Source organism: Peromyscus eremicus, chromosome 4, assembly GCF_949786415.1.
Source record: "Peromyscus eremicus chromosome 4, PerEre_H2_v1, whole genome shotgun sequence".
Classification (NCBI taxonomy): domain Eukaryota; kingdom Metazoa; phylum Chordata; class Mammalia; order Rodentia; family Cricetidae; genus Peromyscus; species Peromyscus eremicus.
The window spans coordinates 39,058,504-39,072,747 of NC_081419.1; the positions used below are offsets into that span (position 1 = coordinate 39,058,504).

A 14,244-nucleotide genomic window follows, 5' to 3' on the forward strand; every position below is an offset into this window, starting at 1 on the left:
CTTTATTTGTAATAGCCAGAACCTGGAAACAACCTAGATGTTCCTCAACCAAAGAATGGATAAAGAAAATGTGGTACATTTACACAATGGAGTATTACTCAGCTGTTAAGAACAATGACATCAGGAAATTTGCAGGCAAATGGATGGAACTAGAAAAAAAAAATCATCCTGAGTGAGGTAACTCAGATCCAGAAAGACAAACATGGTATGTACTCACTCATTAAGTGGATATTAGCTGTAAAGTAAAGGATAAACATGCTACAACCCACAGACCAGAGAGGCTAGGTAACATGGATCTCCCTGGAAGGGAAAATCAAAGAGATCTAGTGGGTGGGGATGGGAACTTGAGGGATTGGGTTGGGGGGTAAATGGAGGGGGAGAGTGCTGAAAGAGATGACTGGAAGTGGGAGGGCTCGTCAGCGACAGGCAGAAACCTGACATAAGGGAAACTCCCACAAATCCACAATAATGACCCCAGCTAAGACTCCTAGTAATAGTGGATCCATAGCCTGAACTTGCCATCTCCTGTGATCAGATTGGTAACTACCCCAACTGTCATCAGAAAACCTTCATCCAGTAACTGATGGAAGCAGATACAGAGACTCACAGCCAAACATTAGGCCAAGCTTGAAGAATCCTGCTGAAGAGGGGGAGGAAGGATTGTAAGAGCCAGAAGGGTTAAGAACACCACAAGAAAACTTACAGAAACGACTAACCTGGCTGGTAGCAACTCCCAGAGTCTGAACCAATAACCTGAGAGCCTGCATGGGGCTGACTTAGGCCCTCTACATGCATGTGACAGTTGTGTAGCTTGATCTACTTGTGGGACTCCTAAAAATGGGAGCATGGCTGTCCCTAATGATTTACCCTGCTCTTGGAAACCGATTCCTCATATTGGATTGCCTTGCCCAGCCTAAATACAAGTGTTTAGTCTCACCGCAACTTGATATGTCATGCTTTGTTGATACCCATGGGAGGCCTGCCCCTTTCTGAACAGAAACAGAGGAGGAGTGGATTGGGGGTGATGGGGAACACGGAGAGAGGTGGGGGGAGGGAATGGGAGAAGAGGAGGGGAAACTGTGGTCAGGATGTTAAATAAATAAATAAATAAATAAATAAATAAATAAATACCCACATTGAATAAGCCACGGGGAGCAAGCCAGTAAACAGTTCCCCTCCATGGCCTCTGCATAGCTCCTGCCTCCAGGTTCCCACTCTGAGTTCCTGTCCTGACTTCCTTCAATGATGAAAAGTGATGTGGAAGTGTAAGCCAAATCAACCTTTTCCTCCCCAAGTTGCTTTTGGTCTTAGGGTTTCATCACAGCAATAGAAAACCCCAACTAAGACATGGCTGAAATTAAAATAAAAAAAAAAAGAGAGAACAAATGTGATGCTTCTGCTTTAGAGTCTGACTATTCCTAAGTGTTGGCTGCTAAAGATAGTTTGTCAAAGCAACAAACAAACAAACACCCCACAAAGGTTTAGCGTATTCTCTTGTATCCAGTTTGGAGGAAAGGGAAGATTTTTGTCCCCAGGAACTGTCTAACAGTTGCAATGCAGCTCCAAAGGTAGATTTCTGCATTGGCTCGGGTCCCAGCGGTACTCTGAACAACCTGTAAGGCCACCTTGTCCTACTGTTCTGTTAGTCCTCCTTCTTCTCGTGTTTCATTTATGTAACGCTCTACCTCTTCAGTTCTGTGCTGCTCAAGGTACAGTCACACCCACCTTTCTTTCTTTCCTGAGGGCATTCCTGAGCACTGTGTGGAGGGAAGAGTGTGGGGGGAAAGACCATGAGAATGGCTGTGAATGTGGACTTCCAAAGGAGGGAGAGCAGCGTGTGTGTGTGTGTGTGTGTGTGTGTGTGTGTGTGTGTGTGTGTCTGTCTGTCTGTCTGTCTGTCTGTCTGCCTGCCTGTCTGTGTCTATGTCTGTTTATTTTGAGACACAGTATCAAATGTAGCCCTGGCTAGCCTGGGATTCACTCTGTAGACCAGGCTGGCTTTGAACTCACAGAAGTGACCCACTTTGCTGGTATAGTTTCCCATGGAACCACTGGAAAATTCTACCCTACTGCTCTGTTAGGTGTGGAACTACTGGTCTCCCAGACCTCACTCTACTAGGCATTGATATGGACACACCTTTGCTATGAGACTTTTATTCTCTTTACACATCTGTTGCGTGATTCAATTTTTTTTTTTTTTCGGTTTTTCGAGACAGGGTTTCTCTGTGTAGCTTTGTGCCTTTCCTGGAACTCACTTGGTAGCCCAGGCTGGCCTCGAACTCACAGAGATCTGCCTGGCTCTGCCTCCCGAGTGCTGGGATTAAAGGCGTGCACCACCACCGCCCGGCGCGTGATTCAACTTTTAAATAGCATAAACATGTATAGTCTCTCTGTTACTGTCAGGAAGACACCTGTGTACAGAGCAATCTAAGTCTAAACAAAACACCCCTAAGAAGCATTTTCCTGCCCTCCCACTCTCTTTATAGTTCTTTTTTTTCTGCTAACCAAACAAACAAACCACAATTTTTAACCATCACTTTTCAAGTACTGTTCAATGACATTGTCTTCTCATTACAAACAGAAGACAAAACCCAGATATGGCTGCCTATAATAACAAAGCTGGATAATCAATGAATGTTCTTGGAATGTAAAAGCCACCTTAAGTTTTACTATTTGTCATTTAAAAATCAAGCTAGAAATAACACCAGACTTCAATTCATCTCAATACATACTCAAAATCACTTAATAATCTACCGACTTTAGATGTGGACGATCTCCGCTGATAGACTTTGTCATCACCAAGCCCCTGGAAAAGCAGAGTCAGCTTAGGAAGTTCCCTCTCACCTGCTGGCAATGGTCAGGAGGCTGGGGGGACAATAATAGCCACTGGAAGCCTGCTCGAAGTTTCTCAGGACTGGGTCAATTTTGTAACAAAATTGGCCATGTCTCTCCCATCCCTTCAAAGAAGAAAGAGACACGATCTGATTTAGTTAAATGCCAAGAGACCTCTTCCCGGCTTGCATTGCTCTCTCCTCTGACTCGATAGAATCTTTGTTTTCACATCACTTTTGTATTTATTCTGTCTGGAATCACCAGCAGCTACAGCACGTTTAGTCTTGATTTCTTATTTTACATTTCAAAAAAGCGTAACCAACTTAAAGACTTAAACACCACTGAAAATAAAGGGGGGGGACACACTGTAAAAACAAACAAACAAGCAAACAAACACACACACACAAAGGACACTCACTCCAGAGTTACCATTCTTTCCTTTCTTCAGGCTCACAGAATTTCTTTCAAATGGCTGTGATGTTGGGATAAAGATAGAGAATTGGCCATGGAGGGAGGACGCTTGTGTGTTTGAATTCTGACTTCCCCCTAAGCCACTTCATTTGTAAATAATGAATGCATTTTAAGAAACACGCTTAATTTCTCCACCTGCAAGGTGGGGATAAGAGTAGTATTCGTGCTTGTGGCAAGGATCAAAGGAGAAAACACAGGAGAGGCCTTGAGCAGAGCCAGCGAACTTGGAGGTGCAGTGAAGCCAGGCCTCCAGGTAGTGGGGAGCGTTATGGAATTGTCAGTTCGATTTCACATCAGCTGTTTGGGGTTCTTAGGGACTTAAGTAGAGTTACTGCCCAGTGGATCAGCTGGGCCTGGACTGAAGGTATCCAGGGTGTTTTTATCAGGGTTGCTGCTGCTTTTGAGTCATGGTAGCCCACACTTGCCTAGCCTGGAACCCCCTTTTAAGTTGCCCAGGTTAGCCTCAAACTTGTGATCCTTCTGCCTTAACTTCCTGGGTGTTAGGACTTAGAGAGCCATTGAGTTCAGCTAAAGCTCCCCTACCCCACCTCTGGCCCTGTGCCGAGGATGGAACCCAGGCTCTTTGCATGCTTGCAACTGAGCTACATCTGAAGCCCCTAGGAGGGTCTTGTTTGGATCATGTTTCTAAGTAGAAAATGGCTCCCTAATATGGAGACTCATATGTGGTTAAGATTTTTCCCTGAATTAGGTGGTTGGCCTTTGGAGGATGTAAGAATGTAAGTTTGGCCACTCAGACAAAGATGACAATTTGTAGGTCTGTGGCTTAGCCGTGGGAACAAGGTAGGGTGGGTCTGTCCCTTAAAGTTGTAAGGTATAGTGGCTGCCCACTTATTCTAGTTCACCTGACTTCATTTCTGCTTCTAATATCACTAAGTCACATGCCTCCATCTGTCCATTTTTACTTATTCACCAGTTTAAAATGCTCATCATTTCCTGCCATTCCAGGAATAACCAGCTTTTGGTCAGACACAAGATGATTTCTAGGATATTTCTTGGACAAGGTCTTAGTTCTGTAGTTAATTTCAGAACACTGTAGAAATTGGCTAATTCAGTTCAAAAACACCCCAGGGAATGAGCCAATCACAGAGCTCCTGCATCCACCTCTGGTCTGGTCTGCTCTCCCACTTCACACTGTCCTGGGGCCTCAGTGTAAAAGCTCTAGACTGAGCCCCCTCAAGTATCACTGCGCCGCTCTCGGAAGGACGGGGGAAGAGCGACTGACATTTGACCTTTCTGACAAAGTATTTCTTATTTCTTAGTGGCTTTTACATTGTGTGGGGCCCAGGGCAGCTTGGCTACACTGCTGCCATGACAGGCTCGATAGAAACCAGCTAGAGAGTAGGCCCGAGTTTCGGTTTACTCTAAGGGAACACCCAGTTCCAGAAAAAGCCATAAACTAGCACCACCCCGGAACAGGCCAATCAGCATCCCAGGGGAAAATACCTAACATTCCAACCATTATAGATAAGATCGCCAGATGTCCCTCAGCCCAGCACACACCTATTCTCTTTGGCCCAGACACCCCTAGACAAGTGTCAACCAATTAGGGTACTGAACCCTGGAAATAACCTCACCTCAACCTCTGCTATGATAAAAACCCTACCCTGACTGGGCTGGGGCTCTCTGCTCTCACTGCTGTGCCAGACAGATGCAGAGTCCAAGCTCGAGCTTGAATAAAGGCTCTTTTGCGTATGGATTCAGTCTCCAGGGTGGTCTTTGAGGGGTCCCCTCAATCTGGGCATAACAGATGCAAGCATTGCTCACACTGTCCAACACCCCAAAATGACTCAGTGGGAAATAAAAACCACTCTTTTCTCTTTGAGGTTACTTATTTATTTATTTTTAGACAAGGTCTCACTATATAGCACAGGCTAGCCCGGAGCTCGCTGTGGAGTTCAGGCTAGTCTCAAATTCGTGATCTTCCCCAGCCTCTTGAGTATTGGGATTATAGTTCATGCCTGGCTTCAGCACGCATGCTATGAGTGAACTACACGTGTACGGTTATTTAGAGAGTTTTACTGAAGCAACTGTTGTGGAACACTTGTTTACCTAGGCAAAGATGTGTTACATTTGTTTATGCTGCATTTGTTTAACTGCGTAAAGATGTAGTGCATGTGCATTAATTAAATAAAATTAACCTGGGCTCAGAGAGGCTGGGTTAGGAAGTAGTTGATAGGAAGTAGCAGGGAGGAGCCTAGAGTGGGTTTTTTAGTTGGGGTAGTGTGGAAGCAGAGAGGCTTCCTGGACGCCAGAGAAGAGGGGAAGTTCCATTTGCTGCTCTCTCTGAGCTGGTAGGTTTTCACCCTAGCCTTTGAATCTCAAGTTTTATTAGGATGATAGAGATTTAGTTACAGCTGCCTTAGCTGTAACAGAGCCATTGTCTCGGGGAAAAGAATTCCCCCAGGCTACGGCCTTTGTAGCCCTGTGCTAGCGCTTTGCTTTCAAGTGCAGCCGTTGTGATGAAGGTAAGGCAGCGGTGATGAGCTAAAAGAAAAGAGCATCGGGGAACCATTTTTATAGACTGACACAAAATAAAATGAATGGGAAGTTTGCCGTAAACCTTGAGAATCATCTCTGAACATGAAACCTTTAAGTCCTGGTGATCCCGGCTGGAAGAGGAAGCAGAAAAGAGGCGTGCAAAGGGCACACCAGTTGTTTGTGCTATGCTCTCACAAACCTGCTGGCTTGACTTGAAAGCCGCAGAAAGGTAGATTTTAGGTCAGTGGGCAGCTAGGACTGATTCAGGAACTGCAATCCTTGGATGGAATATCTAGTGGCGTGTCCGCTGTGGCTGGAGCGGGCAGGGTCGCTCATGTGTATACACATTGATTAACGAGGAAAGCAGAGCTTCTGCGGAAATGGATCACTCCTCAGTTGGACTATCAATGGGTGGATGAGGGGAGGAAATTAGTAGAATTTCATAAAACAATGCCTGTATCATTCTAGAATACAGCCAGCCAGAGAGAGAGAGAGTGAGAGCGAGAAGCAGGTGGGCAAAGAGAGACAGAGGAACAGATGCTAACACCGACGGATTTCACAAAACTTTACTGCAAAATATTAAATGCATTAAAGAAACTTGAAGCACGATATTCTGCCTTTTAGATTTAAAGCCAAAGTAATAGCGTTTATTTAAAGCATGTAAAAATACCTTGTCGTTTACACTAAACACAGCTTTACCGTCTTTTCCCCAAGTAACAAATATGTCATGCGTACACTTCCCTCATTGATGCATTCATGACAATATTTAAGGCTGAAAGGGTGAAAGGGAGGCTGAGTCCTGGCAGCAGACACTTGATCCCTGTCTCCAAAGAAGGAAAAATGCGCCCATGCTCCCTGGCATCCCACTCGAGAACTAACTGTGAGGACCACATGTGAGATGGGGTCAAGTGACCACCATGCTTTTTATAGAAACGATAATGGGATCGTTTATACTTTTTTGTGTGTGTCATTTTTCAAGACAGAGTTTCTCTGTGTAACAGTCCTAGCTGTCCTGGAACTCACTTTGTAGACCAGATTGGCCTCGAACTTGCAGAGATCTGCCTGCCTCTGTCTCTGGAGTGCTGGGATTAAAGGCATGTGCCACCATGCCCGAATGATCACTTACATTTGTATCTTTTTTTTTTTTTTTTAAGTCGTTTGGGGTCAAAGAGCACAGTAAGACATCCTTCTGAGGGCTAGAAGGCTTTCTGTGTCCCAGCTGACATCTGACTAGTCAGGGGGAAATTCCCACTCAGAGGGATCCCCTTTGATCCACAGTGGGCACATCCTTCTAGTTCTGAAGTCCCGGTACCCTGTTGCAGTGTTGGTCATACTTACTTCGTGACACTCTGATTCCTCATCAGCAAGGACCTGTCCTGCTCTTTGGCAAATGTAGAAGAGTGTTTCTTTGCAGGCTTTCACTTTCCAGCGTCCTTCCTAAAGGGAAAAGTAACACAGGATGAGCGAGTGGACTCTGAGGATGTTGATGAGCCCAGCTGTGAACAGCAAATGTTCCCGGGGGTGGGGGTGGGAGGGTGGTGGCAGTCCAGAACCCTGCCTGGTCACACAGAAGCCTAGTGGCCGCTCTCTGCTTGTGACTGTGGGAATGCAGTCCAGAGCTGGGTGGACCCGAGCGAGGAGGAATTTGGTTGCTTCTGGAAATACCCAGAAGCTACCACCAGTCACCCTCAGGATCAAAATTCATGTTCCACTCCAATGTCCTTCCTCACTCCGCTTTCTCTTTAATTAATCAAATATTTTTATTTTTTTGAGAGTGGGTCTCACTGTGCAGTTCCAGGCTGGCCTAGAACTCACTATACACCCTCCATTTGCTTCAGTCCAGCAATCTTTCTGCTACAGATTCCCAAGCACTAGGGCTAGAAGTACAGACAGGCTCAGACCCAGCTTTCTTTCCTTCCTTCCTGCCCCTCTCTCTCTCCTTCTCCCCTTCCCTTTCTTCCTTCTTTTTTCCTTTGTTTGATGTGTGTGCGCTCATGTATATGCAGATATGTATGTGTGTGTGTGGGGGGGTGAGCATGCGCACGTGTGTGTGTGTGTGTGTGTGTGTGTGTGTGTGTGTGTGTGTGTGTGTAAACCAGAAGTTGACATCGAACGTCATTCTCAACTGCTCTCCACTTTATTTTTTGAGACAGGGTCTCTCCTTGAGCCTGGAGCTGACCCACTGCTTAGGCCGGCTTGCCAACTTGCTCCAGGGATCTGCCTGTGTCCTCCCTCCTCCCCACTGCTGGGGTTACAGACATGGATGTCACCATGCCCAGGTTTCACACGTGCCTTAGAGATCCAAACTCAGGTCCTCACGCTTGTTGAGGGTACTTTCAATCCACCGAAGCATCTCCCCAGCCCCAGCCCCAGCATCCTCTTCATATACAGACACCTTTAGGTTTTCTCTTACTTTTGCCTAAGCAGTGGTTCTCAGCCTCTGGTGGTTGAATGACCCTCCTACCCACATCAGATTTCCTGCATTTCAGATATTTACATTATGATTCATAACAGTAGCAAAATTACAGTTTTGAAGTAGCAATGAAAATAATTTTATGGTTAGGGGTCACCACAGCATGAGGAACTGTATTAAAGGGTTGCAGCCTTAGGAAGGATGAGAACCACCGGCCTAAGGTCACTCTGAGATCTTTTACTGCTAATGATAAAATAGCTGACAGACTGAATATTGTTTTCCCAGATTACTTTTAACTCTTAACACAAAACAGATCCTTAGATGAAAACTGCTCAGTTCAAACTTCAGGTGGTATTCTGATACTCAGGATTTTAGGGGAATATGGAGTCCTTCAATGGCCTTCAGGGAAATACCACACTGACATTTTCACCAGTAAGAGCAGCACTGTGTGTCTCCCCCATGGAATGTTCCAGAAAATTATCATGCTATAGGACAGTGTTAGGCATACTACAGGTGCTTTGTAGCTGTTGGGAGGATGAGTGAATGAATAGCTCTCACCTTCAAATTTAGGTGTTAGCAATATTTAAGTAAAATTAATGATAACAATTATTTATTCATGTAATAATTATTATGTTTGTACTGTGATCTACTTGATGGGAGTAAATGTTAATTTCAATGTTCCATATACTTGTTGTTTAAAGAGTTAATAAGCTACAAAAAAGGGGCACTACAAAATCTCTCAGAACAGCACTGTTCTGATCCATGCAACAATATTGTCTTAATTACGGTTACTACTGCTATGACGAAACACCATGACCAAGAGCAACTTGAGGAGGAAAGAGTTTATTTTGCTCACACTTTCACATCACTGTTCATCATCAAAGGAAGTCAGAACAGGAACTAACTCTTGGAGGCAGGAGACGCGATGCAGAGGCCATGGAGGTGTTTACTGGCTTGCTCATGGTGGCTTGCTCAGCCTGCTTTCTTATAGAACCCAGGACCACGGCCCAGGGGTGGCCCCACCCACAATGGGCTTGGCCCTCTTCCATCAATCATTAATTAAGAAAATGCCCTCCAGGCTTGCCCACAACCTGATCTTATGGAGGCATCTTCTCAGTTGGGTTTCCTTCCTCTCGGATGACTCTAGTTTGTGTCAAGTTGATATAAAAACCAGCCAGCACAAATATCAGTATCTGTCTTTGTTTTCTTAAAATAACCCTCTATTCAGGAATTAGAAAGCATAATTAAAATAAGCCAGACACAATGACAACTATGCTATGTTTCTCTCATATGTGGGACCTAGGCTTTACACACACACACACACACACACACACACACACACACACACACACACTCAGGTATGCGCTCATTCATGAGATAGGGGCTGTTGGGGAAGAGGGAGAGGACCAGTGACAGGAGGAGGGAGATTGAAGGGTAAAGAGGGCTGAATATGGCCAAAGTGTGTGATATGCTTGAACAAAAATGTCATTATAACCCCATTACCGTGTACAATGAAGGTACACTAATTAAAACAATCCCTATCCAAATGTTAGCTTTCGTTCTATAAATATGGTAAATGAAATGGTCATACCAGGCAATAGGAAATGGAGGTCATCTTAATTATATACAAAACCAGTGACTCAAGAAACCATCAGCTCCTGTAACTGTGCTGGGTTTCCACAGAGCTGGATCCATGACAGACAGCTAAAGAGACCACCGCTGCTTCCTCCTCAAATGCCACTCAGACACACATTGGTAGCGTGTGTAATTATGAATGCACATGTTTCTGCAAGTCTCAAAAGATACAAAAGTGAAGCGTGTCACAAAAGTAAGTGCTTTGAAATTCTTTCGTGTTTGGTTGACACAATTACTTTGTCAAGCTGCTTAAGTAGCATTTAATGAGCTGTTCCTTGGGGGATCTTGACACAGCATCATGTGGCTGGAAAGAATGGGGACACCTATCAAGTCCTCCAGCCTCCTTAAACCCAGCCAGTGCTCCCAACAGCTACGTGAGCAGAGAGAGGATGTTTGTGCAAAATGTTTAATCAACTATTCAGATGGTTTGGACTTAAATTAATCTGCATAATCTGATGTCTCAGAGAAGTGGGGGATGGGCACACAAGACTATGCAGAGTGCTAAGGCTCCATTCCATCCCCGTGAGGGTGAGATTTGCCCTCGATCCTTAGTCTTCACGGAGGTTTCACGTCCTGCACAACCGTTTCGTGTTAATCAGCTAATGCGGCTTTGAAACTGTCGCTCTCCAGTGCCCTCCAGTGCCCTCCAGTGCCCTCCAGTGCCCTCCGGTGCCCTCCAGTGCCCTCCAGCCTTTATCTTCCTCATCTCTGCACCAGGATGGTCGGCCCACCGTCTGCCAAATGGTATTTGTTCAAGTAAAAAAACTTGCTTCTGACCCTCCCCATCTAATTTAGTTAACCATGAATCTTGTTATTTGAAACACCATGACCTCTTTTTTTTTCCCTCCCCTCCCCTCCCCTTCCCTCCCCTCCCCTCCCCTCCCCTCCCCTCCCCTCCCCTCCCCTCCCCTCCTCTCCCCTCCCCTCCTCTCCCCTCTCCCCTCCTCTTCCATCCCCTCCCCTCCCCTCTCCTCTTCTCTCTTCCTCTCTGCATGGCCTCCACCCTAGGCCCCCACAGAACAGACACTAATTTCTCTCTGTCTATTTTGTCCTCTCCAATCCATTCTGTATGTTCTGACCGTGATTATTTTTCTTTCTTTTTTTTTTTTTTTTTGGTTTTTCGAGACAGGGTTTCTCTGTGTAGCTTTGCGCCTTTCCTGGAACTCGCTTTGGAGACCAGGCTGGCCTCGAACTCACAGAGATCCGCCTGGCTCTGCCTCCCAAGTGCTGGGATTAAAGGCGTGCGCCACCACCGCCCGGCTCGTGATTATTTTTCAGGACAGATTTTCCCACTGTGTCCCACACCAATGGCTCCTCCACCTTGGTTTGTAAGCCAGTGTTTTCATACTCCCTTTGTCCCATTCATCTCCTCCTTACTACCGGTCATGTGCTTGCCTACTGAAGAAGGCAAGCCTTTGTCTACCTTTGCGTTTCTCTCGGAACGGGTTTCCTCGGTTGTGTAAGGGTTTTTGTTTCTGTTTTTGAAGGTCTAGCTTAAACATCATCTGTTGAAAGAGGCTTCCCACCCCTGTCCTGTCTGAACACCTGCTCTAACCCCAGCTCGGCCCCTCTTTCCTCAGAGTAACGATTATAGCCCTTCCCATGTGTAAGGAAGCCCCATGAGGAACAGGGACCACCTCTCTTGCTCTCTCCCATGACATAAGACTCTGGCTTATGTGGTTCTCAGTATCAGTGCCACAAAACTAATCAAATGAATCAACTTACAGATTGCTCTGCTGCGACACACAGTTGGCTTCTCTTTGGAAAAATCTGAGGCTCAAGAGGGTGCCAGTTAGTGAGGATGACAGAGGAACCACTGGACCAGCTAAAGGAAACTGGAATTTTATTGCTGCTCAAACCAATCCATGTTTCTGATGCATTTTCTGTAAGAAATAAATGCAAATTATTTATAAGATACTATTTGCATATTTTTATGGCACATGCGGGTTATCAGTAAGCTATACCTTCTCATGTGTGATTCTATTTATTTCTTTATGTGATAAATCTTGTTTGAATCTCACTATGAAATACCTGTCTAGACCTCTTTCCCCCCAATATCCAGGTTTAGTCAGTATAGGCCTTCCAAGGAAGGCAGAGTGTGAGCTAAACCCAAAACAAGCACTGGCCAGGGCAAGTCTCCACTATGTTCAAAGCGACCTGAAATGTCTAGTTTTGCTTCTGCCTAAGGAAAAGAAAAATTAAGAGGTTAATTGGATTTTGAAAGGGAAACATTAAAACACCACCAACAATAGAACTCTTTTAACCGTAGTTTAAGTTGAATGTTTTTCTGCTCTCGCTCCCCCTCGGCCCCACACAATAAAACAAGCAGAAGCTCTCCCAGGCGCTAACACAGAACAGTGGGGTTGCTGGGAAAACAAAGGAAGCCTCACAGCCGGGATGCAGTGAGAAACGCTAGGTAGTAGAGAGACTTTCAAGTGTCCTTGTTGATACAGGGGACGCTGCAGGATCCTTTTAATCCCAAATGCAAAGGATTAGGGAAAAGGACATAGAAGTATTTGTGTCTGCAAACTAAAACCTAACGTTGCAAAGGTCACTGCCTAGAACCCAGGGATGTTTTTGAGTTTTTTTTTTTTGTTTTTAAACACCGGAAACTGAACTCAATCATTTCCAGGATTTTCAGGAAGACTTCATGGTTGATGTATGTCAACTGAAGATGGGAGGCCCAGGAGCTGGGAACCTCTGAGCATGACACATAGCCTGAAAACCACCAAGCCAAATGAAGTTATTTAAATCATTTACCGAAGAAATTCCCTTTATGACAGAGTAGCACACTGTGGCTATCCAGTGGCCATGAAGCTGATTTATAGGTTTAGGTTTGCTTAGAAATTCTAAGGAATGACTTTTCTTTCTTCCTTCCCTCCCTCCCTCCCTCCTTCCTTCCCTCCCTCCCTCCTTCCTTCCTTCCTCTCTTCCTTCCTTCCTTCTTTCCTTCCTTCCTTCCTTCTTTCCTTCCTTCCTTCCTTCTTTCCTTCCTTCCTTCCTTCCTTCCTTCCTTCCTTCCTTCCTTCCTTCCTTTTTGTTGTTGATGGTTGTTTTTGCTCTTTTAGGGGCCCCCTGTCACCCAGCTCCCGAATAAGTTACACATGGAGGCTTATTCTTAATTAAAAATGTCCAGCCTTAGCTTGGCTTGTTTCTTGCCAGCTTTTCTTAATTTAAATTATCCTGTCTACCTTTTGCCTCTGGGCTTTTACCTTTCTTTTACTTCTGTATATCTTACTTTCACTCTTACTCTGTGGCTGGCTGGCCCCTTGTGTCCACTTCTCCTTCTCTCTCGCTCTTTCTTCCTCTTCTCAGATTTCTCCTTCTATATATTCTCTCTGCCTGCCAGCCCCACCTATCCTTTCTCCTGCCTTGATCTTGGCTGTTCAGCTCTTTATTAGGCCAATCAGATGTTTTAGACAGGTAAAGTAACACAGCTTCACAGAGTTAAACAAATACAACATAAAAGAATACAACACATCTTTGCATCATTAAACAAATGTTCCACAGCATCAACAGATGTAATACATCTTAAAATAATATTCTACAACTTATTTTTTTGAGACAGGGTTTCTCTCTGTGTACCCCTGGCTGTCCTGAAACTCACTCTGTAGACCAGGCTGGCCTCGAACTCACAGAACTTCACCTGCCTCTACCTGTGCTGGGATTAGAGGTGTGAGCCACCACCATCTGCCAAGGAATGGCTTTTATGACTTCTACTCCTTTAGATTTTTTTTAATTTAAATTTTTATTTTTTTGAGAATGTAATGTGTTTACCTCATTTCTACCCCTCCTTCTCCCTCTCCATTCTGTGACCCATTGTACTCCCTCTCAAATTCATGATCCCTTCTTTAATTATTTTGTTACATATATGTGTACATAATCTATTGAGTCTAGTTAGTGTTGCTCGTGTGTATGTGTGTTTAGTGACGACCTCTTGGGATTGAATAACCTATCAGGTGGCTCGTCCCTGGAGAAAACTGACTCTTCTCTCTATGTAGCCATGAATTGGCTATAGCTCTTTGTCTAGGGGTGGGGTCCTGTGAGATGTCCCTTATCTGTGTCGGCATATCAATGGTGCTGTCATTATGCAGGTCTTGTTTCGTCAACTGCATGGTTAAGATTTCATGGGTGCCACTTCTCTAGTATGTCTAGAAGATTCTGTCTCACAGCAGGCATCCTGGTCCTCTGGTTCTCATGGTCTTTCTGTTCTGTCTTCCATAAGTTTTCCAGAGCCTTAGGTGTATGGGTTGTATTTGCACCAATTGGGATTGGCCCCCCACCCCTGGTCAGTTGTTACCGCTTAAGATTTAAAAAAAAATATATATTTAATCTATTGGGCAAATGTGAATATGTTGCATAGCTTCTGAATATATGACATAAAAATCCAGTGA

General features: G+C 44.9%; 1 protein-coding gene across 1 annotated transcript in view; it reads right to left on the reverse strand.

The window, feature by feature from the left end:
- Positions 1-14,244, reverse strand: part of Pla2r1 (phospholipase A2 receptor 1) — a 122,641-nt gene that overhangs the window by 59,946 nt on the left and 48,451 nt on the right. Inside the window, exons 8-10 of the mRNA XM_059260527.1 lie at positions 11,576-11,733; positions 7,141-7,239; positions 2,845-2,957 (exon numbers count right to left, since the gene is read on the reverse strand). Of these exons, the coding sequence (XP_059116510.1) occupies positions 2,845-2,957; positions 7,141-7,239; positions 11,576-11,733 (370 nt within the window). The remainder of the gene's footprint in view (positions 1-2,844; positions 2,958-7,140; positions 7,240-11,575; positions 11,734-14,244) is intronic.